The sequence below is a fragment of the Dendrobates tinctorius genome, unplaced genomic scaffold, assembly GCF_039654945.1.
Source record: "Dendrobates tinctorius isolate UK_male_01 unplaced genomic scaffold, ASM3965494v1 ptg000241l, whole genome shotgun sequence".
Lineage (NCBI taxonomy): Eukaryota > Metazoa > Chordata > Amphibia > Anura > Dendrobatidae > Dendrobates > Dendrobates tinctorius.
In genome coordinates, this window is record NW_027361908.1 from 13888745 (window position 1) to 13916706 (window position 27962).

The following is a 27962-nucleotide window of genomic DNA, read 5'->3' on the forward strand; positions in this document are numbered from 1 at the left end:
AGTGTGGGCCCCATCATTTGCTCAGCCTATTTTTCTATCTGTGTTTGTGTTTTCATCTTGTCTCCCTGACAATACATGTTTGGGGGCTGTCTATTGCTTTGGGGTCTGCTCTGGGGCAGTTTAGAGTTCCCCTTTTCTTTCTTTAGGCTTATTTAGTTCTCCGGCTGTGACGAGGCGTCTAGGATCATCGTAGGTACGCTCCATGGCTACTGCTAGTTGTGTGGATAGGATCAGCGGTCTGCAATCCGCTTAGTTACCAACCTCTCTAGTTTTCTGTGGCTTAGCTTGTTTTTGTTTTTCCTCCTCGGTGACTCATTCATAACAGAATCACCAGCCATACCGCAGATTCTAGGGTACTCAAAAGCAGGAAAAAAAAAAGTGTCAGAATTTTTTATTTATATGTATTTTTTCTCTGGGGCCGTAGGAGGATTTTTTCCTTAATGGAGATTAAGCAATTGTCTGATCGTGTGGAGCAGCTCAGTGCTGAAGTGTGGAGAATTTCCACCTATCTCGCTCAATCACATGCTGTTGAACCAAAAATCCCTACTCCTGATGTGTTTTCTGGGGATCGGTCTAAATTTTTGAATTTTAAGAATCATTGTAAATTATTTCTTGCCTTGAAGCCTAACTCATCGGGGAGCTCTGCGCAGCAGGTTAAAATTGTCATCTCCTTGCTGCGGGCGATCCCCAGGATTGGGCGTTTTCTTTGACACCTGAAAATCCTCTTCTGACTAATGTGGATGTATTTTTTTCAAGCCTTGGGGTTGTTGTATGATGAACCTAATGCTATTGATCAAGCTGAGAAAGCCCTATTGGCATTGAACCAGGGTCAGGATTCTGCAGAGTTATACTGTCAAAGATTCTGAAAGTGGGCGGTCCTTACTACATGGAATGATGGTGCCTTGGCAGCTCTCTTTCGCAAGGGTTTATCAGAAACCGTAAAAGATATTATGGTGGGATTTCTTGTTCCCTCTGGTCTTGACGATTCTATGTCATTAGCCATTCAAGTTGATCGGCGTTTACGTGAACGTAAAACTACACGAGAGGTGTTGCCACCTTTTCAACAAATGTCTGAACCTATGCCATGTGATAGAGTTTTTTCTAGGGTGCAACGTCAGGAGTATAGAAGGCGTAATAAGCTGTGTTTTTTCTGTGGAGATGCCTCATATTATTGCTGTCTGCCCTAAACTATAGAAACGTTTTGCACACACATTTGCTGTGGGTGGCGTACAACCTGTTTCTTTTGGCAATTACTCTGATCTGCTCCTTATCCACATTTTCCGCCAAGGCATTTGTGGATTCAGGAGCGGCTTTGAATCTGATGGATTTGGATTTTGCTAAACGTTGTGGTTTTCCCATGATACCTCTGCGGATGCCTATTCCTTTGAGGGGTATTGATACTACTCCTTTGGCGGAGAATAAGCATCAGTTTTGGACCCAGGTGATAATGCGGGTCGCCCCAGACCACCAAGAAAATTGTAGATTTTTGGTACTGCATAATTTGCATGATACTATTGTTCTGGGTTTTCCCTGGTTGCAAATCCATAATCCAGTTTTGAATTGGAAATCTGTGTCTGTGGTGAGTTGGGGCTCTCGGTGTGCTCTTGGTGACACTCCTGTTTTCTCCACCTCTCCCCAGCCTCATGATGTTCCTGACTATTTGGATGATTTTTATGATGTATGTAGTGAGAGTAAGTCTGCGTCCCTGCCGCCTCATAGGAGTTATGACTGTGCAATTGAGTTGAGGCCTGGGTGTAAATTTCCCAAGGGTCGGCTTTTCAACTTATCTGTACCTGAACACGAGGCTATGCGATTTTATATTAAGGAGTCATTGGAGAAGGGTCATATTAGACCATCCTCTTCACCCTTAGGTGCTGGGTTTTTTTCGTGGCTAAGAAAGATGGTTCATTAAGGCCTTGTATTGACTATCGTTCCCTTAACAAGATTACGGTTAAATATCAGTATCCGATACCCCTGATTTCTGATTTATTCTCCAGAGTTAAAGGTGCCTGCTTGTTTACTAAGCTTGACCTCAGGGGGGCGTATAATCTTATTCGCATCAAGCATGGGGATGAATGGAAGACGGCGTTTAATACTCCGGAGGGACATTTTAAGTACCTGGTGATGCCTTTTGGGCTCACTAATACCCCTTCTGTCTTCCAATCCTTCATGAATGATATTTTCCGGGACTTTGTGGATAAGTTTTTGATCATCTATTTGGATGATATTCTGATCTTTTCCAGTGATTGGGATTCTCATGTGGAACATGTTCGGACTGTGTTCTGGATTTTGAGGGAGAATTCCCTGTATGTTAAGGGATCGAAATGCCTTTTTGGTGTACAGAGGATTTCATTTTTGGGATTTATTTTGTCTCCGTCAACTATTGAATTGGACCCGGCCAAGGTACAGGCCATTTATGATTGGGCTCAGCCCACTTCTTTGAAGGCTCTTCAGAAGTTTTTAGGTTTTGCTAATTTTTATCGTAAATTTATAGCTAATTTTTCTGGTATTGCCAAACCACTGACTGATCTGACCAAGAAGGGCGCTGATGTGCTGAATTGGTCTCCAGAGGCTGTTTTGGCATTTCAGGAGCTGAAGCGGAGGTTCACTTCTGCTCCGGTTTTACGGCAACCTGATGTCTCACATCCATTTCAGGTAGAGGTAGATGCTTCGGAGATTGGTGCAAGAGCTGTTTTGTCCCAAAAAGATCCGGTGACTTCTAAAATGAATCCCTGTGCCTTCTTTTCCCGAAAGTTCTCCCCATCTGAACGCAACTATGATGTGGGGAATCGGGAATTGTTGGCCATGAAGTGGGCATTCGAGGAGTGGAGACATTGATTGGAGGGAGCTAGACATCAAGTTGTGGTCCTCACTGACCACAAGAATTTGATTTACCTGGAGTCGGCCAAACGCTTGAATCCTAGACAGGCTAGGTGGGCCTTGTTTTTCACGCGTTTTGATTTTGTGGGCTCCTTTCTTCCAGGCACTAAGAATGTTAAGGCAGGCGCCCTTTCTAGGAGTTTCTTTGCTGATTCTCCTATTGTGACCAAACCTACTATCATCTTAGGTTGGGGGGTAGTTCATTCTGCCATCTCGCCCGATTTGAGACATGCACTGGAAGAATTTCAGGAGGACAAGCCTGAGCGTTGTCCTATGGGAAAATTGTGTGCTCCTGACCAGTGGAGGAAGAGAGTGATGTCTGAAGTTCACTGCTCCACGTTTGCTGGTCATCCAGGTATTTTTGGTACCAGAGATTTGGTGAGTCGGTCTTCTTGGTGGCCCGCCTTATCTCGTGATGTCAGGAATTTTGTACAGTCTTGTGGGACTTGTTCCCGGTCTAAACCCTGTTCTCGTTCTAGTGGGTTGTTGATACCCTTGCCGGTGCCCAAGAGGCCATGGACCCATATCTCAATGGATTTTATTTCTGATCTTCCTGTCTCTCAGAGAATGACTGTTATCTGGGTGATTTGTGATAGATTTCTAAGATGGTCCATCTTGTACCACTCCCAAAGTTGCCATCTTCTTCTGAGTTGGTGCCCTTGTTTCTACAACAGGTGGTTCGGTTGCATGGGATTCCTGAGAACATTGTGTCGGACAGAGGAGTCCAGTTTGTCTCCAGATTTTGAAAAGCTTTTTGTTCCAAGCTGGGTATAGAGTTATCCTTCTCCTCTGCGTTTCACCCACAGACCAATGGGCAGACTGAGAGACCAGACTTTGGTGTCCTATTTGAGATGTTTTATATCTGCTGATCAGGATGATTGGGTCTCATTTTTGCCCTTGGCCGAATTAGCCCTAAATAATAGAGCTAGTTCTGCCACATTGATGTCGCCATTTTTCTGTAACTTTGGGTTTCATCCTCGATTTTCTTCAGGGCAAGTGGAATCTTCAGCCTGCCCAGGTGTTGACACTGTAGTAGAGAGAATGCAGCAGATTTGGGACCAAGTGGTGGATAAGTTGTCCCTCTCTCAAGAAAAGGCCCAGCGGTTTTCCAACCGGCATAGGATCATTGGTCCCCGGTTTAAAGTGGGTGATATGGTTTGGTTGTTGTCAAAAAATATCTCTATGACGGTTGCGTCTCCAAAGTTCAAGCCAAGATTTATTGGACCTTATAGGATTTTGGAGATTCTTAACCCGGTTTCTTTTCGATTGGCTCTTCCAGTTACGTTTAAGATCCATAACGTGTTTCATAAGTCTCTGTTGAAGAGGTTTGTTGAGCCAGTGGTTCCTATGGCGGCACCTCCTGACCCTGTGTTGGTTGAAGGTAATGTGGAATATGAGGTAGAGAAAATACTGGCTAGACAGAGACTCCAGTATTTGGTCAAGTGGAAGGTTTATGGCCAGGAGGACAATTCTTGGGTCTCTGCCTCTGACATTCATGCCGATCGATTGGTTCGTGCTTTTCACCGGGCCCATCCTGATCGGCCTGGTGGCGTGGATGAGCGTTCGGTGACCCCTCCTCAAGGGGTTGTTGTGAACTCTTTTTCTGGTTTACCTCTGGCTTCTGGTGAGGGTGGTGGAGCTGGCTGTGTTGACAGAGGAGTCGTGAGTTCTCCATCCGGGCTCCCTCTAGTGGTGACGGTAGGTAATGAAGCTGATCTAAATGGTAGAGACCTGCCACCTGAGGAGGAGGACTGTGAGTGGACATCAGGAGCCTATGACTGGATTTAAGACAGCCGACTCCCTAATTTTGTGCTGGTGATTTTTCAAGCTAAGTGTGCTCTGCTATTTTTTCTCATGAGATTTGGTCTGGTTTACTCAGTTTTTGTGGTCAGCCAGCTGAATTTCCATTCTTATGTCTGTTTATGCCAGTTTGCTTTTTGTACCTGATCAGATTGGTCTCTTTTTGCTCTGTCTTCAGAATATACCAGAGTGCTGATATAGGGAATTGAAGTCTAGCGACTTCAGGGTTTTTGTTATCAGAAAGTGTTGGACATTTTTTGGCAGTGTTTTGTGCGTGATTGCAGACAGCATCTTTCCTTTCCTGTCCTTTCTAGTTAGTGTGGGCCCCATCGTTTGCTCAGCTTTTTTTTCTATCTGTGTTTGTGTTTTCATCTTGTCTCACCGACAATACATGTTTGGGGGCTGTCTATTGCTTTGGGGTCTGCTCTGGGGCAGTTTAGTTTTCCCCTTTTCTTGCTTTAGCCTTATTTAGTTCTCCGACTGTGACGAGGCGTCTAGGATCATCGTAGGTACGCTCCACGGCTACTGCTAGTTGTGTGGATAAGCTCAGGGGTCTGCAAAGTTTTTTGTGGCTTAGCTTGTTATTGTTTTTCCTCCTCGGTGACTCATTCATAACAGTTCTATTAAAGAGATCATTGGTATGCAAGTCAGAGCAAATCCACTCAGCGCTCTGGTTCTGATCCCAGGCCTCTCTTAAAGGGATCCCCAGAATGGAAGTTAGGACCGCTCCACTCAGTGCTCTGGTTCTGACACCAGGCTGACGGGATGATGTGGGATATTAGTGGTAGTTGTCCGGGGGCTCTGGCTGACGGGATGATGTGGGATATTAGTGGTAATTGTCCTATGGCTCTGGCTGATGGCATGATGTGGGATATTTTGGATAGTAGTCCGGTAGCTCTGGCTGACGGAATGATGTGGGATATTATAGTGAATGTGGCAATGCGAAATGAGCGGGGCTCTACACTCAGCTATATATATATATATATATATATATATATAGATAGATAGATAGATAGATAGATAGATATAATCATAATTTGTTATAACCGTAGTTAGTTACTATGCCCGGGCAGCGCCGGGCTCTTCAGCTAGTTATTAATATTTGCCAAATGCCAGAATACTGAGAGAGCGAGAATGTTTTAAAGCCATTTTTACTTACTCCAAAGTCAAAAGTTTACATACACTAATATTACCATGGCTTTAAACAATTCTGGACTTCACATATGATGATGTCATGTGTTTGGAAGCGTCTGATAGGTTTTTTGGCAACATCTGCGTTAGAGACAAATCTATGGATATATTTTAATGCACACCTGAAACTCAATACTTTGTGTTGTTTCATGGCAAAGGCTAAGGAAATCGGCCAAGATATCAGGAAGAGAATTGTGGACTTGCACAAGGCTGGCTCATCCTTGGGTACCTGAAAGTGCCTTGTTCACCTGTACAAATTGGGATCATCACGGGGATTGTGAAGGAGCAGACCATCAATGAGTATTTCATGGCCATCTATATCAATTCTTTACAGTTTTTATGATCTTTATGTCCATCACATGACTGACACAGATTTTTAATCCGCTGAAAAGTCACAGTGCAGATAATTTTTTTTTTTTACTGTACTGTAACTTTAAGAAGCAGTGCAATGGTGTCCATCGCAAGATCACAGCAGGTTTTATCCTCTGCAAATAAACAATATAGGATCACTTTATGATCCCTTCTTACAACTGGATAGCACTTAGCACTTTATTGCGTTTCTGGTCCGTCCATGATTCAGGACAGTTTTTAGCCACTGCTGCATTGATCCTGTTGCTAATTGTTTCTCTGTACTTTGTTGTAATTTTGTTTTCTACTTTTTTGAATATTAACATCATTTGTACATGGATTATTGAAGTTTATGGTAATCTTGTTTTCAATAAAATTGTACATTTTTTACGTATTTCATGGACTTCGTACTCCGTTTTTCATTGTTTTCACATGGCTCTTTGGGAGTGTCCTGTTTTTATGCCTAACACATAGCCACTTGGCTTATGGTGTTCCTGGGCATTTTGTTATTTATGGTTCCATTTTTATGATCCAATGAAAAACTTTTAGTTACAAAATATTCTTTTAAAATCTTAACCCCTTCCCAACCAGTGACGCAGCGTATGCGTCATGAAAGTCGGTGCCAATCCGACCAATGACGCATATGCTGTGTCATGACCTTAAAGCCATGCGATGTGCCGCCGCTGTCATCATCTGCTCCATCTGCTCCCCCCAGCTTCCAATCAAGTCCCCTCCCACGCCCCGGTACCTACCGAGTGCTGCTGTCGTTCCCGATGTCCCGCGGTCTTGGATCATGGGCGCCGCCATCTTGCAAAATGGCGGGCGCATGCGCAGTGTGCCCGCTGGAACCTGCCATTGCAGATTCCATTCATTAATTTTGATCACTGTGATAAACTCTCACAGTGATCAAAATAAAATAAAAAGTAAATAACCCCCCCTATATCACCCCCATAGGTAGGCACAAGTAATAAAATAAAGAAAATATTTTTATTTTTCCATTAGGGCTAGGGTTATAATTAGGGTTAGGGTGGAGTTAGGGTTGGAAATAGGGTTAGGGTGGGGTTAGGGTTGGAATTAGGGTTAGGGTGGAATTACGGTTAGGGTGGTTGGAATTAGGTTTAGGGTGGAATTAGGGTTAGGGTGGAATTAGGGTTAGTGTTACGGTTGGAATTAGGGTTAGGGGTGGAATTAGTTAGGGCTGGAATTAGGGTTAGGGTTGTGGTTATGGTTAGGGTTGGGAGTGTGTTGGAGTTAGGGTTGTGGTTAGGGGTGTGTTGGGGTTAGGGTTGGAGTTAGAATTGAGGGGTTTCCACTGTTTAAGCACATCAGTTGGTCTCCAAACGCGACATGGTGCCACCATTGATTCCAGCCAATTTTGCGTTCAAAAAGTCAAACGGTGCTCCCTCCCTTCCAAGCCCCGACGTGTGCCCAAACAGTGGTTTACCCCAACATATGGGGTATCAACGTACTCAGGACAAATTGCACAACAACTTTGGGGGTTTAATTTCTCCTGTTACACTTGGGAAAATAAAAAATTGGGGGCTAAAAAATGATTTTTTTGCAGCAAAAAATGATTTTTTTATTTTCACGTTTCTGCGTTATAAACTTCTGTGAAGCACTTGGGGGTTCAAAGTGCTCACTACACATCTAGATAAGTTCCTTAAGGGGTCTAGTTTCCAAAATGGTGTCACTTGTTCGGGGTTTCTACTGTTTAGGCACATCAGGGGCTCTGCAAACATAACGACGACCGCAGACCATTCCATCAAAGTCTGCATTTCAAAATGTCACTACTTCCATTCCGAGCCCTGACGTGTGCCCAAACAATGGTTTCCCCCATATATGGGGTACCAGCGTACTCAGGACAAACTGGACAACAACTTTTGGGGTCCAATTTATCCTGTTACCCTTGTAAAAATAAAAAAAAATTGCGAGCTAAAAAATGATTTTTTGAAGAAAAAAAATGATTTTTTATTTTCACGGCTCTGCGTTATAAACTTCTGTGAAGCACTTGGGGGTTCAAGGTGCTCACCACACATCTAGATAAGTTCCTTGGGGGGTCTAGTTTCCAAAATGGGGGTCACTTGTGGGGGGTTTCCACAGTTTAGGCACATCAGGTGCTCTGCAATTGTAACATGACGCCCACAGATCATTCCATCAAAGTCAGCATTTCAAAACATCACTACTTCCCTTCCGAGCCCCGACGTATGCCCGAACAGTGGTTCCCCTCCACATATGGGGTGTCAGCGTACTCAGGACAAACTGGAATACAACTTTAGGGGTCCATTTTATCTTGTTACCTTTGTGAAAATAAAAAATTGCGGACTAAAAAATAATTTTTTGAGGAAAAAAAAATATTTTTTATTTTCACTGCTCTGCATTATAAACTTCTGTGAAGCACCTAGGGGTTTAAAGTGCTCACTATGCATCTAGATAAGTTCCTTAGGGGGTCTAGTCTCCAAAATGGCGCCATTTGTTGAGGAGATCCAAAGTTTAGGCACACAGGGACTCTCCAAACACGACATGGTGTCCGCTAACGATTGGAGCTAATTTTCCTTTCAAAAAGTCAAATGTGCTCCTTCCCTTCTGAGCCCTGCCGTGCGCCCGAACAGTGGTTCCTCCCCACATATGGGGTACCAGCGTACTCAGGACAAACTGGACAACAACTTTTGTGGTCCAATTTCTCATGTTAGCCATGTGAAAATAAAAAATAGCGTGCTAAAAAAATCATTTTTGAGGAAAAAAATTATTTTTTATTTTCCCTGCTCTGTGTTATAAACTTTTGTGAAGCACTTGGAGGTTGAAAGTGCTCACTACACATCTATATAAGGTCCTTAAGGGGTCTAGTTTCCAAAATGGTGTCACTTATGGGGGGTTTTCACTGTTTAGGCACAGTGGCTCTCCAAACGCGTCATGGTGTCCGATAACGATTGGCGCTAATTTTCCTTTCAAAAAGTCAAATGGCGCTCCTTCCTGCCGTGCGCCCAAACCAGTGGTTTATGACCACATATGAGGTATCGGTGTACTCAGGAGAAATTGCCCCACACATTTTAGGATCCATTTTATCCTGTTGCCCATGTGAAAATGAAAAAATTGATAAAAGAAAATGTTTGTTGGAAAAATTAAAATGTCAATTTTTTCCTTCCACGTTGCTTTAGTTCCTGTGAAAACCTGAAGTGTTAATAGTCTTCTTGAATGTTGTTTTGAGTAGCTTGAGGGGGCAGTTTTTAGAATGGTGTCACTTTTGGGTATTTTCTGCTATATAGACCCCTCAAATGTGATGTGGTCCTAAAAATAAAATGGTGCTGTAAAAATGAGAAATCACCTGTCCACTTTTAACCCTTGTAACTTCCTAACAGAAAAAAATTTGGTTCCAAAATTGTGCTGATGTAAAGTAGACATGTGGGAAATGTTATTTAGTAACTATTTTGTGTCACATAATTCTCTGGTTTAACAGAATAAAAATTCAAAATTTGAAAATTGTGAAATTTTCAAAATTTTCACCAAACTTCTTATTTTTTTTCACAAATTAACGCAAAAATTATCGACCTAAATTTACCACTAACATGAAGCCCAATATGTCACGAAAAAACAGTCTCAGAATCGCTAGGATGCATTGAAGCGTTCCAGAGTTATTAACCCATAAAGGGACACTGGTCAGAATTGCAAAAAATGGCCTGGTCATTAAGTTCAAAATAGGCTTGGTCATGAAGGGGTTAAACTTTATTTATTTTTTACATACATTAGGGAGCCAAAATGCTTCATGACACTTCACTCAGTAATGAGACACTGATACAAAAGCAATAAAGTTGCTGGCAAAACTTAATGAGCTTCAAGAGACCTTCTCTTTAATTCTAAGTAACAGGAATATCTTGGATGTTTAGAAGTGTTGACTGAAACTATTAGTGCCATTTCTTCAGCAGCTACTCTCACTAATTTGCAATATACGGTACTTAGATTTTTTCTTATAAGTATTTAATGCATAACCCAATGTCCTGCAACAACATATTACCACAAAACATTTTGCTATGAAGTCATGGGATAGTTTAGCCATGAGCAACATCTGTATTTGGATTTTGTATGTTTTTCCTTATACTTGTGCTTTCTTACTCCCAAACTCCAAAACTTAAGTGTTGTCCAAGTCTGCAATCACTTTGTGACTGCAGACTTGTGAATCCTGACAGTGCGCAGTGTGCACGTTCTCAGGATTCTCTGAGATTTGCATAAATGCAGTCGCATGCCAACAAGTGAATTGAGTATAGCCAGCCATGTCTAGTAGGAGTGTGGCTGGAAGTATGTAAGTTTCATACTTTCATTACATGACCACTCCCTCCCTGCGATAGCACCATAGAATCCTGACAATGCGCACTACGAGGATTCACAATTCTACAGTCACATAGTGAGCCCCAAGCATGGTCAACCCCTTAAAAAAACTTGAACATTTAACATTTCTGATTTTATCAAAACTACAGCAAGCAGCCGCCCAGTAAGTGTCTCATTATTGGAATCATGATCTTTGTCTCTACATTATGCTTCTCTCTGATAAGGTAGCAAAAAATTGGTGACTGATTCCTTTTAAATCAGGAATGACAAGTGAATGGAAAGAAAACTAATAGGAATGAAGGATGCTGTGCACCATTTGTCTGGTTTAGATGAACTATACTGTGGTTTAAAGCTTATCGAATATTTATAGTACAATGTCTTAATTTTTTTTCACAATGAAAATAAACTTTTGTCTAAAACAGGAAGGAATTTGGTAAGTCAGTAGTTACAGTTGGTAAGGAATTGTTTGGTTTTGCCTTTTTGAGAGGAAATGATCTTATTATCCATTGTGAATTAGTAATGTTAACTAATGACACAAAATAGTCTCTTTAAGTGAAGGGAGGTTCTAAGCGATATTGCAGAGAGAGCTGGTGTTCACCTATTATGGTGCACGTGTTAAGGATAAGCAAGTAACAGAAAAAAAAACAATACAATGAATGTCAATACCTTAAGAAACTAAAGTCTATGCAGACTGAGTCGTAAAGTCCATAGTTTGGGAGTATAATTTAAGTCGCATCTTAAAAGAACTAGGGAAGAGAAAGAAAGTTAACACTTCAACTTCCATTGAAATAGTGGCCTCCTGCATTGACCAGATAATTACAGCAGTGAGAGTTGCTGGGAAGAAGACTACAAGTCAAGTCTGAGATCTGTTTACACAGAGCTGAAGTAGTGCCTTTTCCAGTAATAGGTCTTCCTCTGATTCAAGTAGCTTCTTAGACGTTTTGAAGCCAGTGGTCAGCTATGAGTATTGTGGTTTTGCATCAATCTGATATTTATGTGAGATATATTTGTGTTGTAGCGAAGGGACGGATATTGCATTCACTCACATTACTATAAGCTCTCTGTGAGAGTATTCAGTTTTCCTAATCGGAATGATTCTCTCTGCTAAGCTCTGGGCCATTTCCATGACATCAGGTTAAGTACTTTTTATTTCCTGTAATTGTAGATACCATATTGTTTTGTTCCCACTTTGTAACATCTTTGTATAGTTTTTATAAACACTGTCTACTTTTCTGGATTAAATGTATATAATTTAATCGCTCTGTTCCTCTTGCTCTGTAAACCACACTCCTGAAGCCATTCGCTACCTGTAACTGGTGTCTGACTGGCCCGTAGAAACGATTAGTGGTGGCAGCTATTAGTGGTTCCTTTTTTTTGTTGTTGTGGAGTTGGCAGTGACCATACGGGGTTGTGTATATGTATATATTCCATGCATTGGAATCTGAGGTGTATATTCCATACGCTCGCTGTGAGTTCCTCGATAACCGGCTTAGTATTGGCAGCAGCTGCGACCTTGGCAATCACTTGTCAGTCATTTGCATAATTATTCTGACGATTGGAGGCTTCAGCGTTGCGTTCTGCTGACAAACTGGTGACTGCGGTGGAATCTGCGTGATATCTCTCCGGTGTCATCTGTGACAAAGTGGTAACAGTGGTGGGATCTGACCCAAACCCTCGGTTGTTATCATTGACAGTCACCTTTGATGTTATATTTCAATTAATGTACATTGTTAATTGTATTTGATAAAGCTGTAAGCCTATAGGATATTTAATATAAGCAATGCATATGTAGAAGTGTTTGTCATTCCTCAGCACTGTGGCAATGATGAACATGCTCCTTGGCTAGTGTTTTTGTTCTGATTATTTAAAATCTAAAAACCTCATCCCCCGGAGCTCAGCGTTCCCATCCACCTGGCTTACTCTTTAGTTATCTTTAATGCTTTGTAGAACAAAGTAATTTTGATGGAAACAGAATGAGATTTACTCAAGGACAAGCGAAACCCTGTAACCTTCATTGGAGACTGCAGCGCTGGAGTCAACTCAAGGTTATAGAATTTATGAGCTTTTTAATGTTTGCGCCTCAGCATTTGGGAACTGTCACTTGAAAGCTGCTTAGAAAGTTTAGTGAGCAAAGATCCCGAGGTTAATGATTTAGCCTGATTGTTCAAACTTCTGTACAGTAATTTTATTAAGTACATGTTGGATTAAAATGCCACTTTACTAATAAATGTAATGGTGTCCTCTAAGGAATTGTATAATATTTAGAGACTGCTTTTTAATTTTTTTTTTTCAAAAACCGCACCACATACCCGTACGTATATGCTGCTTAATCTGGTACCGAAGGTCAGCCTGGTTCACTTGAATGAGACCGAGGTGCAGTTCCAGGCACTTCCTGTTGACAATAGTGGTGCGGTTTGTGAAAGAAAGCATTTAGAAAAACCCCGGCCCACAATATAAAGGCCCCGTTGTGTGGTTCACTTTTGCAAACGCTGACATTTACCCCGGAAATGACTGTGTCCTATACTTAAGGGAGAGGGTGCGTGTATGACTGTTATGGCGCTCTCTTTCTTGCCGCGCAGCACTAGCGGCACACTCTGTTATACATCGTGGATTCTTTCCCTTTTCTTCCATAAGGTATGTTTATACAATAATAATTTTTTCATTGCGGTGGCTGGTCTTTGGCGTCTGGTGGACGCTCATGCTTTATTTTCTTTTAAGTATTTTTTATGCTTTTTGCCATAAGGTGGCGCCTTCATAGGAGCTTTTTGAAAAACTTTATTAAGTCCAGATTCAGAGAATTAGGACCTTACCTTGCTCAGGTATTATGCTTATTATTTTGTTGGGATGACTATATCTGATCAAGATTATTTTTTGTAAATTAATTATGGTATAATGATAATATACATAATGTTTGGGGATACGGTTGCCTCTTGAGTGTTTTTGAATACAATGCTCATACCATTTGTAATGTTTAATCGGAATATTGTCATTTTGTGGTGATTATATAAATATCATGTATTAATAACTGTCTGACATATTATACAGACCTGTTTTGTTTTTTTTGTCTTTTATGGAATGATTTTTCCTTTTCTTTCACTTTATTCATTGTTGTGAATTTCCATTATTTCAGGTATGTCTTGAAAAAGGCACTTGAGCCGAAACGTTGACAATTGATTGTGTATACACATTAACTTACTTTTCTCAGTTCAGATTTGTTTTTTAATTGATTGTGTATGCATTTTTTGGTCTAATGGACTGTTATCTCTAACATTGTGGGCCGGGATTTTCTAAATGGTCTCTAGTTTTTTACCCCTGAACACCTAGTATATACAGTGAGCACCCCATTACCTTATATATGTGAAAGAAAGCAGACATGGTTTTTAACCCCTTAATGACAGCCAATACGTATTTTTACTGACCTGAGATATATGAAAATAGCATCCCCATACAGGTGACAATCCAGCAGCTGTCAACTGTACACTTTAGCTGACAACTTGCTGTATCACAAACGATCAGTGTTGGCACCGTCCATATCTGTTTAACCCCTTAGTTGCTGCTGTCAATAGTGACTACATCAAATAAATGGTTAATAGATTGTGAGGGCTTCTGCTTTAATCTAATTGACACACCGAGATCATGATTGTGTGATCCTGATGTTTGCCATAGCAGTTCATGGCCAAACAGCGGCCTCAGAGTCTCCCGGCTATAGCGGTTGGTTCAGAAGTTAGTGACATTTAGGTGGCAAACAAACACTTTTTCATTCCTGCTATACCTCTTTGCTTTAATTCCTGAAAATCACCTGAAGGGTTAATAAACTATCTGACAGAAGTTTTCAATATGTCAGGGGGTACTGTTTTTAAAATGGTATCACGTTTGGAGTTTTCCAATTTATGGGACCCCCAAAGTCACTTCAAACTTAAATAGGTCCCTCAAAAAAATAAATGTTGTAAATTTCCTTGAAAAAATGAAAAATTACTGCTACATTTTTATGCCTCCTAAAAGGCTAACAAAATAAATTTGCATTTTAAAAATGGTGCTGATGTAAAGCAGACATGTGGGAAATGTTATTTATTAATGTTTTTGTGTGGTGTGACTATCTGGATTAAAGGGATAATCATTCAAAGTTTGAAAATTGCATTTTTTTTTTGCATTTTAGTCAAGTTTCTGATATTTTTAATAAACACAAAACATATCAACCAAAATTTACCACTATCATAAATTATAATGTGCTATAAAAAAAAACATTCTCAAAACCAACGGGATTTGTTGAAGCGTTCCAGAGTTATCGCCACATAAAGTGATATTGGTCAGAATTTAAAAAATTGGCCCCGTCACTAAGGGGTTAATCTAATATGAGTGCTTTTGACTTTCATAATCAATATTTTGCTTTGATGGTAATCATTCTCTCTTGACAACTATTCCTTATCATTTGCATTTACTCACATAGGACATTCGCCGCCATTTTTTTAAAAAATGCTAGATTATAGATGTAGACTAAATAATATATAACACGTGCGGTCATGATTGCTAGCCTTCAATTTTTCATGGATGAAAAACAGAACTTTTCATACGATTCTGTGACTTTAGCCCTCAGACCTCATTCACACTCATTCACTTATGAGAAAAGCTGAAAGTTTCATCAGTGATTTTCATCAGTGTCTTCTGAGTTTTATTAGAATGTGGTCACGTTTTTATCAGTTTTTCTCGTATGTCAAAAACAAAAAAAGTGTCTCTAACGTCTCCCATCTAGCAGTCTATTAAAATCTTTGGTTTTTTTTTCATAGACTTGCATTCTCTATTTTGTTCCGACACTCTGATCGATATCGGGCATGTCTCAGCGATTTTGTGTGGACTGTTCATTATTATTGGTATGAGTGCTACCTGTGAAAAACACTGACAGCGCTCATACAGGAAAACTGATGTGTGAATGAGACCTTACATGGGAAACCCATGTATTTAGTTATTGTGAGCAGAGGGGGTGACTGTCCAAGGCTGCAGGCTTGGAGGTTAAGCTTTGCCATGTAGTTTCTGAGCTAGTACGAATATACCAGGAATGTCTAGTAGAACAGTAGCAATTTTTCCTTGTTTTCTCTTAATAAACTTGTTAAAAGCTCTAACTCATTGTTTCCTATAGGGCTTACAAGACAATTGAGGAGGAAGATTTAAAGTTTCCTCTAATATATGGAGAAGGAAAAAAGGTAAATGATTTCCTTGGTAGCATCAATTGACTGCGTGCTAAACATAAGTAACCTTAAACTCCTACTGTTTTGTCTTAAACATTTGCTGTTAGGCCCTGTTCATATAACAAAAATGGCCTCTGTCTGACACATACGCCAGGGAGAGGTTTCCTCCCTTTTACCTACTGTGGATACAATACAATGATTTACATCACTGATAGGCGCCTTTGTTAAAAATTTAATACCATATTGTGTATGTATGTGTGTGTGTGTGTGTGTGTGTGTGTGTGTATATATATATATATATATATATATATATACACACACACCATATTGTTTATGTATGTGTGTGTATATACAGTATATATTTTTTTTATGCCGCTGCGTGGAATTCTACAGTTTACTATGCTATTGCATACCTTCTTTTTTCTTGCATTACACAATTGTATACTGGCCTGACAAGACACTGGTTTTACCTCCTCCTGGTTTATGGAGCCATATACCTCTTGGCATGTACGGCAGGAGCTTTTTCTGGCTTACACTAAACATAAGCCAATAGCGGGATTCACCGATGTATGAGCAAATTCCCTGCCTAACCAGCTCTGTGTAACGTTATTCAGTGAAATAAGGTATAAAAAAAAAAAAGCATTTAAAATCTCCTCATTTCCTATGATAATGAGGCCTTTGACTAGTCGATGGGGCGATAGTTGTCCCAGACTAGTCAGCTCTCATTCATGTTATCACGCTCCCGTGGGCGTGATAACATAATTTGCATGAGCGGCATCATTGCAAGCTCATGCAAATCTCACGCATGCGCGCCGCTCATTCCAGCAGCATCACTGCGTCTCTGAAGCCGGGTGTACGCTTCCTGATTTCAGAGGCGTGCATTGCGCATGTCCAGATGTTTAGATGATTGCTACCTTGTTTTCACTCAAGTAACGTTATGATAGGTCTGATAGGTGGTGTTCCCCTCCATGTGCCATGCCTGAGTCTTAAGGTACTGTCACACTTAGCGATGTACCAGCGATCCCGACCAGCGATATCACGTGGTCAGGATCGCTGGTACATCGCTAAGTGGTCGCTAGTGAGCTGCCACACAGGCAGATCTCACCAGCGACATCGCAGGGGACGGGGGTCGCTACTTACCTGTCACACTAGGCGATCCTGCGTCCTCCCGCCCAGCTCCACACTCGTCTCTCCACAGGAAGCCCCAGCAGGAAGCTGACGACGAGAAACAGTCCAGGACGTTCCCGCGCGATCAGTGATAACCAGCGGGGGAGCCAGTCAGAGGTAAGTATCACATGCAGCGATATCGCTAGCAATATCGCTATAACATCACAAGTTATAGCGATATTGCTAGCGATATCGCTTAGTGTGACAGTACCTTTACTCCAGAGTGAGATTTCTTTTGTAGGTAATGTCACAACTTGTCCTGAATTAAACTAGCTGTAATGTCACTCTCCCACGGCTGTCCCGCTTCAGCTCCACCCATTTTGGCAAACATTGGAGAAACTAGAGTGTAATCACACACAATGTTTGTTCAACTCAAGAGGTACCGCAAGCTGGCAGATTTGCATCTTTTAAGTTTTCTGAAAACACCTGTGGGGTCGAAATAGTTAATACACCGGTAGAAAAATACCCCAAATGGGGTAATTTTGCAGGGATTCTGCTGCTTTGGCACCTTATGTGATCTGCCAATGGCTAAATGTCAAATAATTCTTTACTTCTGAGCCCTCCTTCACTGTAAAGATTGAGTAGGATTCAATTCCACTTTGCGTATCTCTGGCAATCACTTGATGGCAGCACCGTCTGCATGTGACTGTTGAAGCCAGTGATTGGCTGCAGTTGTCATTTGTGGGAAGTTGGGAAATCAACAATGGGGGGGCACTAACCAAGGGACTCCGGGATCAGTGCGCTATTTGCCTAGTGAGTATACACACTGCGCACTGTTGTTGTTTTATGGCACAGTTATTTTACTTTAATAACTTTAGCTCACTGATTTTGTATTCTTTTCAGGAGTTTAATATAGATCTACCAGCAAGTCAATCTATTAAAATGCATCATCAATTATTTTTTTTTTTAAATGCAGGCCCGTGTAATGGCCACAATTGGTGTAACCAGAGGACTTGGTGACCATGATTTGAAAGTACACGATTCAAATATTTATATTAAACCATTTTTGTCTTCAATTCCTGAGGTAAGTGCAAGTCATGTGATATCTAAGATAAAGAAAGGCAAATGAGGATCTTCACCCCAAATATTTACTGGTGTTTATGCAATGCATATATAAACCGAAATCACAGTATTATGGGTAATGTGTGGTGCCAGAGGTAGATTCCTAAACTTGTCAAATTTTGGAAGTAGATCTTCTGCACACGCTGTATCAGACTTGCATATTATTTTGTCATTTAAATTCAGCATCAGATTTAAAGTATCAGGCTGTGTGCACACGCTGCGGATTTTGCTGCGGTGCCGCTGCGGACCCGCAGCAGTTTCTGCTGCGGTGTACAGTACCATGATTCCCTATGGGAATCAAAAACCGCAGTGCAGACGGTGCGGAATTTTCCGCGCGGATTATCTGCGGTTTTCAATCCGCAGAAAGAATTGACATGTCAATTCTTTCTGCGGATTCTCCTGCGGTTTGCCATCTCCTCCATTGAGGAGATGAAAAACCGCAGGGCAAAACCGCAGAGCAATCCGCAGGTAAAACCGCAGGTCTTTTGACCTGCGGTTTCACCTGCGGATTTTACAAAATCCGCGCGGATGAATCCGCACATAATCCGCAGCGTGTGCACACAGCCTCAGCCGCCACGTTCAGTATTTGGTCAGTATTTTACCTCAGTATTTGTAAGCCAAAACCAGGAGCGGGTGATAAATCCAGAAGTGGTGACGCATTTCTATTATACTTTCCCTCTGACTGTTCCACTCCTGATTTTAGCTTATGAATACTGATGTAAAATACTGACCAAATACTCAATGTGAACGTGGCCTAAATGTTGATTCTGGTGAACTTGCAGCAGGATGCCTGTGTCTGCCTCTAGTTCCTTGCTGCTCCTCCCATCCCTTCTCCATAGACTTTTATGAGCAGCAACTGTAATGACATCCCTTAGTGAGCTGAAAATCAATACTTAAAATGAAGAAGTAAAGCTAAATCATTAAACTTACCGATTTTTTGGGGTTCTTTGAATATCCTACACTTCGAGTCAATTTTTTCTCTTTCTTGATATCATTGTTTCCTAGGGATTCAAAACTGCTATTAGTAAAATACCAATATATATACAGCACTACAAAAACAATATACCAGCAATAAAATTGCCCACACAGACATATAGACTTCACTGCTCATCAATGCAGCCTGATCGGTGCCCATCAATGCAGCCTTGCCAGTGCCCGTATTGGTGGAACTCTACTTTTACCTCATGCTCAGACTGGTGTGGTGCGAGAATCCCCACTAGGCAGGTAAATGTCTCCAATAGGCAGCAAATGTCCCCAATAGGCAGGTAATGGTCCCCAATATGCAGCATAGGTCCCCAATAGGCAGCACGGATCCCCAATAGGCAGGTAAATGTCCCCAATAGGACAAGGCGTTAAAAAAAAAAAAAAACACAGTACTTGCCTATGTCCCTCGCTGCTCTGAAGAGGCGCCCGCTCATCTCTGTCTTCTTCCGTCACAGGCGGCGTGAAATCATCAGTCCGCGCAGGTGGAGTGATGACAATTATGTCGTCTGTGTGCTCGCTGCATACAAAGGGCTGCGCAACGCCTTTTCTCGGCGCCTTGCTCCGCCCGCGATTATGCCTCTGAAGAGGTGCCCGCTCATCTCCGTCTTCTTCCGTCACAGGCAGCGTGAAATCATCAGTCCGCGCAGGTGGAGTGATGAAAATTATGTCGTCTCTGTGTACTCGCTGCATACAAAGGGCTGCGCAACGCCTTTCCTCGGCGCCTCGTTCCGCCCGCGATTACGCCTCTGAAGAGGTGCCCGCTCATCTCCGTCTTCTTCCGTCACAGGCGGCGTGAAATCATCAGTCCGCGCAGGTGGAGTGATGACAATTATGTCGTCTCTGTGTGCTCGCTGCATACAAAGGGCTGCGCAACGCCTTTCCTCGGCGGCTTGTTCCGCCCGCGATTACGCCTCTGAAGAGGTGCCCGCTCATCTCCGTCTTCTTCCGTCACAGGCAGCGTGAAATCATCAGTCCGCGCAGGTGGAGTGATGACAATTATGTCGGCTGTGTGCTCGCTGCATACGGAGGGCTGCGCAACGCCTTTCCTTGGCGCCTCGTCCCGCCCGCGATTACAGGGCCCGCCGGCATTGAACTGCAGTGCAGCAGCAGCTGTATACCCGATACTCAAGAGACAGGAGAATGAGCTTCATAAACCAAGGATATTTATTAAAGAAGATTTAACAAACGGGAAAAGGTGCCTGAGAGGAGGACCCTGTGGATTACAACACTGTACTGCGTAGTGGAGCATCAGGCAAGGTATACCCCTATACAGGGATTCCCCCATCACAACACCAGGAGACCTACAGTCATATGTTAAAGTTTGGGTACCCCTTATTAATGTTAACCTTTTTTCTTTATAACAATTTTGGTTTTTGCAACAGCTATTTCAGTTTCATATATCTAATAACTGATGGACTCAGTTATATTTCTAGATTCAGATGAGGTTTATTGTACTAACAGAAAATGTGCAATCTGCATTTAAACAAAATTTGACTGGTGCAAAAGTATGGGCACCCTTATCATTTTCTTGATTTGAACACTCCTAACTACTTTTTACTGACTTCCTGAAGCACTAAATTGGTTTTGTAACCTCATTGAGCTTTGAACTTCATAACCAGGTGTATCAAATCATGAGAAAAGGTATTTAAGGTGGCCACTTGCAAGTAGTTCTCCTATTTGATTCTCCTATGAAGAGTGGCATCATGGGCTCCTCAAAACAACTCTCAAATGATCTGAAAACAAAGATTATTCAACATAGCTTTTCAGGGGAAGGATACAAAAAGTTGTCTCAGAGATTTAACCTGTCAGTTTCCACTGTGAGGAACATAGTAAGGAAATGGAAGAACACAGGTACAGTTCTTGTTAAGCCCAGAAGCGGCAGGCCAAGAAAAATATCAGAAAGGCAGAGAAGAAGAATGGTGAGAACAGTCAAGGACAATCCACAGACCACCTCCAAAGACCTGCAGCATCATCTTGCTGCAGATGGTGTCACTGTGCATCGGTCAACAATACAGCGCACTTTGCACAAGGAGAAGCTGTATGGGAGAGTGATGCGAAAGAAGCTGTTTCTGCAAGCACGCCACAAACAGTCGCCTGAGGTATGCAAAAGCACATTTGGACAAGCCAGTTACATTTTGGAAGAAGGTCCTGTGGACTGATGAAACAAAGATTGAGTTGTTTGGTCATACAAAAAGGCGTTATGCATGGAGGCTAAAAAACACAGCATTCCAAGAAAAACACTTGCTACCCACAGTAATATTTGGTGGAGGTTCCATCATGCTTTGGGGCTGTGTGGCCAATGCCGGCACCGGGAATCTTGTTAAAGTTGAGGGTCGCATGGATTCAACTCAGTATCAGCAGATACTTGATGATAATGTGCAAGAATCAGTGACGAAGTTGAAGTTACGCAGGGGATGGATATTTCAGCAAGACAATGATCCAAAACACCGCTCCAAATCTACTCAGGCATTCATGCAGAGGAACAATTACAATGTTCTGGAATGGCCATCCCAGTCCCCAAACCTGAATATCATTGAACATCTGTGGGATGATTTGAAGCTGGCTGTCCATGCTCGGCGACAATCAAACTTAACTGAACTGGAATTGTTTTGTAAACAGGAATGGTCACAAATACCTTCATCAAGGATCCAGGAACTCATTAATAGCTACAGGAAGCGACTAGAGGCTGTTATTTTTGCAAAAGGAGGATCTACGAAATATTAATGTCACTTTTATGTTGAGGTGCCCATACTTTTGCACCGGTCAAATTTTGTTTAAATGCAGATTGCACATTTTCTGTTAGTACAATAAACCTCATTTGAATCCAGAAATATAACTGAGTCCATCAGTTATTAGATATATGAAACTGAAATAGCTGTTGCAAAAACCAAAATTGTCATAAAGAAAAAAGGTTAACATTAATAGGGGTGCCCAAACTTTAACATGTGACTGTAAATGCCGTTAATACCAGACCAGAGGGACAGCCTGTACAGACCGGAAGACCGGATAGAAAAGACTTGTGGAATACTGGCTTTGTCGATGGACAGAACCCCGGAAGCTCCGTATAATCCTGATCCAGCCTGTAGTGGTATCCGGAAGGTTCCGAGGGATCCAGAATAGAGAACTGCTAGCAGAGGATTCTATGGAGACCGAGATATCAGCATAAAGCAAAACAGACCTCTGATTGCAGAGCACTGCAAAGTGCGGCCTGAGCAGGAGGTAACGATCCCACAGAATGAACACGTTGCTCAGGCATCTCCCTTAAGGTGCCTTTTATGCACAGAGCATCACAGCACAGACGACGCTAATAGAGGACAGGTGCCCTGCTGCTTTAAATATGTGCAGGAAGTGGGGCACGCCTCGTAAGAAGAGCATATCCAAGAGGATGTAGATTCCTAGCAGAGAAAGGAGCCGCTGATCGTCTGGAGCCGCGGACAGGGTAAAAAGTACCAGTGGAGCTGCGTGATAGGCGCTGGTCTCCCTGCACAGCGGACACCGAACCTGCGGCTACGGGCATGACACAATATCATTAGATAAACGTCAAAAGCTGCAGAGTAAAACACATAGTCGGAATATCCATAGTAAATCACAAGCATTATGCATATAATATAACATCACAACGGAGATAAGTATGTGTCCAAAGCTAAAATATGCAAATTATAAGAGTCGGCGAGCCAATTGGAATATCTTTTCTTTTATTCTAACTAAAGAGATTTGCTTAAAAAAAAAAAAAAAAGTAGGTGAGTGGAGTATTAAGTGTCTGGGGAGACTTCAAAAACTTTACCATAGTAAGCATGCTAAACTGGAAAGTAATGAAGAACAGGCATAAAAATACATAGATAAAAAATAATACAAGGAGCTTGATGGGTCGAAAAATGATCATGTTACTAGTAAAGTCTGGATGTGGAGTGGACATGTGACTAATAGGTGGTAATAGAAAAAACTCTTTTAATAGAAAAATGCAAAAAAAAAACACCTGTCCCAGTGAACAAGAAAAACGGAATTGTGCGAGTCTCTCGCAAGTGAGTATGAGCCCTAAGGAGCACAGTGGTGGCATTACTATTTAGGGCAGTATGCTCTATTTTTGTACCACATAGTAGGCACAGCAATAGGGACACATATGGTATTAGCTGCTCACATTGGGGTATCAGCAGGATAAGGAGTTTGTACAGGTTGGGAATAGATTGGGACGGCTCTAAAAATGTGAGAAGTCAAATCTGTGCAATGCGCAGGGAAAGGTCAGAGAGGTTCTGCGGACTGCAGTACTTTACTCTGCCCTCAACAGGACAGATAAAGTACGCCTGCGCAGGAGCCGCGGCAGAAGTAAGAAAGAGGACATCATCGCTAGAAGATGGGAGGCACCGGACCGGACCACGACACCCATCGGACCGGACCCCCGGGTGAGTATAATCTAACTAATTTTTTTTATCTTTCAGGTTACATCGGGGGCTTATCTACAGCATTACAGAATGCTGTAGATAAGCCCCTGATGGCTGTGGCTGCATCTCATAGGCCGAAAATGAGGTGGAAGATTCCCTTTAATTTGATTTATTAAGGGCAGTGTATTCCTGCAAAAAAACAAAAAAAAAAAAATTTCCCTATATTCTAATTGGGAGCGCTGTTACGGTTGGTTCTTTGCATCGCCCGATCACTGTGTGTGACCCCACTTTATAAACGAGTGATGGCCATAAAACTGAACGTTTTCTTTATAAGGAAACTGGTGAAATGTATTACCGTATAAGCCGAGGCACCTAATTTTGCCACGGAATACTGGGTAAGCTTATTGACGCCAGTATAAGACAGGTATGCATTGTCCCTTCATCCCTGTCCCGGTATGTGTGGCTCCCCCCGTCACTGTCCTGGTATGTGTGGCTCCCCCCCGTCACTGTCCTGGTATGCGTGGCTCCCCTCGTCGCTGTCCTGGTATGCATGCTTCCTATTCAAAAAAAAAACAAACATCCTACTCACTCCTTCCAGCGTGCTTTTGCAGCACCTCGTTCCGACTTCCAGCCGCTCTTCCTGTGCCGAGCGATTAAATGGCAACGCTCATTAAAGTAATGAATATTCCCTCCATGACTATGGGAGTGGAGACGCGTGCATATTGATTACCTTAATGAACAGTGCCATGTGATCGTTCAGCACAGGAAGAGCTGCCAGAAGCCGGCCCCAGCGAGATGCTGGGCACGCTGGAGGGGGGTGAGTATGATGTCTTCTGGCGGCTGCAGCTGTCACTGTGCGCGCTATAAAAGAAATGAATATTCATTTCTCTTTAGCAGCAGCACAGGGTGTAGCCATTGCCGCCAGCTCCTGCCTCTGTCACCCGCCGCTCCCCCTCCCCTGCCGGCTTTCTGGGACAACTAACTTGTGTATAAGCTGAGGGAGACTTTTTCAGCACAAAAAAATGTGCTGAGAAACTCAGCTTATATTCGGTAATTATCTCAAGGAAATTGAAATCTGATCCCAGCAGTAAAGAAAAAACAAACACATTTTCTCTAGGTCTGAGAACCCCTTCGCGCAGCAGCCCTTTTTCATTTTTGCATTGTTTTTTCGCTCCCCTTCTTCCCAGAGCCATAACTTTTTTATTTTTCCATCAATATGGCCATGTGAGGGCTTGTTTTTTTGTGGGAAAAGTTGTACTTTTGAACAACACTATTGGTTTTACCATATCTTGTTCTCAAAAATGGGGAAAAAAAATTCAAGTGCGGTGAAAAAAAAAGTGCAATCCCACACTTGTTTTTTGTTTTATTTTTCATCATGTTCACTAAATGCTAAAACTGACCTGCCATTATGATTCTCCAGGTCGTTGCGAGTTTATAGGCGCCAAACATGTCTAGGTTCTTTTTTATCTAAGTGGTGAAAAAAAATTCCAAACTTTGTTAAAAAAAAAAAAATTATGATACCCATAGCATCTCCATTTTTCGTGATCTCGGGTTGGCTGAGGGCTTACTTTTTGCATGCCGAGTTGACATTTTTAATTATACCATTGTGGTGCAGATTCGATCTTTTGATCGCCCGTTATTGCATTTTAATGCAGTGTTATGGCAACCAAAAAAACTTAATTCTGGCGTTTTGACTTTTTTTTTCTCGCTACGCCATTTAGCGATCAGGTTAATCCTTTTTTTATTGATAGATCGGGTGATTCTGAATGCGGCGATACCAAATATGTGTGTGTTTGATTTTTGTTTTTTTATTATTGTTTTATTTTGAATGTAGCGAAAGGGGGTTGATTTAAACTTATGTTTTTTGTATTAACTTTTTAAAAAATTTATATTTTTTTTACTTTTAGCATACTTCAATAGTCTCCATGGGAGACTAGAACATAGCCCGATCGGCTCTGCCACATAGAGGATATGATCAAATCGCCTCTTTATATCAGAATTAGTGACTTGCTGTGAGCGCCGACCACCAGGTGGCGCTCACAGCAAGCCGGCACTGACAACCATAGAGGTCTCCAGGAGACCTCCTGTTGTCATGCCAACCCATCAGTGACCCACGGTCACATGACGGGGGTCACTGGTGGGCGGATTTCCAGCCCGATGGCCAGAAGCGCGCTTTAAATGCCGCTGTCAGAGTTTGACAATGGCATTTAACGGGTTAATAGCCACGGGTGGATTGCGAATCCACTTGCGGCTATTGCGGGCACATGTCAGCTGTTCAAAACAGCTGACATGTACCAGGAAAGTGGGCTCACTGCTGGAGCTCACATCAAAGGAGAAGATGCAACTTGTGCAGTACTAGTACGGCACATGTCGCAAAGGGCTTAAGTTGAGTAATTAAGGGCAGTGTATTCTGCAAAAAAAAACTACCGTATATACTCGTGTATAAGACGAGATTTTCAGACCAATTTTGTGGGCTGAAAGTCCCCCTCTCGTCTTATACACGAGTCATATACCTGGGGGTCGGCGGGGGTTGTCAGAGATCATACTGATCCCCCCCCGGCGCAGTCTCTGCAGCGCCCCCCGCTTCTCCACTGTCTCCCTTCCTGCCTTCAGCGGTCACGTGGTACCGCTCATTAAACTCATGAATATGCGCGTATTCACAAGTGTAATGAGCGGTTTCACGTGACTGCTGAAGGCAGGAAAGGAGACAGTGGAGAAGAGAGACTGCAGTTCAGAGACCGCGCCAGGAGGAGGGGTGAGTATAGCGATATTCACCTGTCCCCCCGCTCCATCGCTGCTCATGCTGTCTGCTGCTTCCTGTGTCCATGACGTTTAGCCAGCAGGGGGAGCGATGATGTGGTTAGTGCGCGCCGCGCCCTCTGCTGGCTGAATAGTCACTGACAGAGGACGCGCAGACAGTGGTGAGCAGCGATGGACCCCGGACAGGTGAATATCTCAGGTGCCGGGTCCTGAGCAGGAGAGGTGAGAATGGCATTTTTTTTGCAGCAGCATATGGGGGCATAATATATGGAGCATCTTATGGGGGCAGCATATGGGGCATATTCTATGGGGCAGCATATGGGGCATTGTTATGATTGAGTCACCGTAGGAGGCAAAAACAGAAATGCTAGCTAAGTCCTGAAAACCAGAGAAGTTGGCAACTATCAGATTGCAGACCCCTGAACCTATCAACACAACTAGCAGTAGTCGTGGGGGGGTTCCTACGATGACCTAGACACCTCGATCACAGCCGGAGAGATACATAGGCCTAAAGAAGGAAAGGGAAAATCTAACTGCCCCAGAGCAGACCCCAAAGCAATAGGCAGCCCCCCACATATAATGACGGTGAAGCAAGATGAAAACACTTACACAGACAGAAAGACAGGCTGAGCAAAGACGGGGCCCAAAAACTACCTAGATAGGAACGGATAGGAAGGCTGCTGTCTGCAATCTGCCAAAACCCTATCAGAGACAAAAGCCAACAAGCTGATATAAAAATGGCCCTGAAGCAACTAAGCTTCAAAAACTAAATCAGCACTCAGGTACTTTCAGAAGACAGAGCTCACGGAACACTGCACACTCCAGCAGGGAGTGGCAGAATGCAAAAAGCAAGAAAAACAAAAACAAATCTTAGATGCAAAAGGCAAAACAGAAAACTTAGCTTTAGGAGAGCAGGAATCAGACTGGTGTCCAAGAGTCCACAGAGAAGTCACCCGCAGGGCAGAAAGGGCATAGGCTGCCTTAAATCCAGTCAGTGACTCCACTCAGTCAATCGTCTTCATTAGTCCCAGGTGCCTGATAATCAGGCTCACTACCTTCCTTCACTAGAATAGGGAGTTCACCAGGCCTCAGTGACGGAGGGGAAAATGAACTCACAACAGTACCCCCCCTTGAGGAGGGGTCACCGAACCCTCAACAACGCTACCAGGGCGATCAGGGTGAGCCCGATGAAAGGCACCCACGAATCTTTTGGCATGAATATCAGAGGCAGAGACCCAGGAATTATCCTCCTGACCATAACCCTTCCACTTAACCAAATACTGGAGTCTCCGTCTAGCCAGACGGGAATCCAGAATTTTCTCTACCTCATATTCCGAGTTACCTTCAACCAATACAGGGTCCGGAGGTGCCACCTCAGGCACAACTGGCTCAACAAACCTCTTCAACAAGGACTTATGGAACACATTATGGATCTTAAATGTGACAGGAAGAGCCAAACGAAAAGAGACCGGATTAATAATCTCCAAAATCTTGTAAGGTCCAATAAATCTAAGCTTAAACTTAGGAGAAGCCACCTTCATAGTAATATTTTTTGATGATAACCACACCATATCACCAATCTTAAACTGGGGACCAATGGTCCTATGTCGATTGGAAAACCGCTGGGCCTTTTCCTGGGAGAGAGATAACGTATCCACCACTTGGTCCCAGATCTGGTGCATTCTCTCCACCACAGTGTCAACACCTGGGCAGGCAGAAGGCTCCACCTGCCCTGAAGAAAATCGAGGGTGAAAACCAAAGTTACAAAAAAAAAGGTGACATCAAAGTGGCAGAACTAGCTCTATTATTTAAAGCAAATTCGGCCAAGGGCAAAAATGAAACCCAATCATCCTGATCAGCGGAAATAAAACATCTCAAATACGACTCC

The 27962-nt window shown here is 42.6% G+C and overlaps 1 protein-coding gene across 1 annotated transcript in view; it reads left to right on the top strand.

Annotated features, from left to right (window-relative positions):
• The window catches only part of PPM1H (protein phosphatase, Mg2+/Mn2+ dependent 1H), a 304754-nt gene that overhangs the window by 249433 nt on the left and 27359 nt on the right, over positions 1-27962 (top strand). Inside the window, exons 7-8 of the mRNA XM_073556965.1 lie at positions 15674-15737; positions 17806-17913. Coding sequence (XP_073413066.1) covers positions 15674-15737; positions 17806-17913 — 172 coding nt within the window. The remainder of the gene's footprint in view (positions 1-15673; positions 15738-17805; positions 17914-27962) is intronic.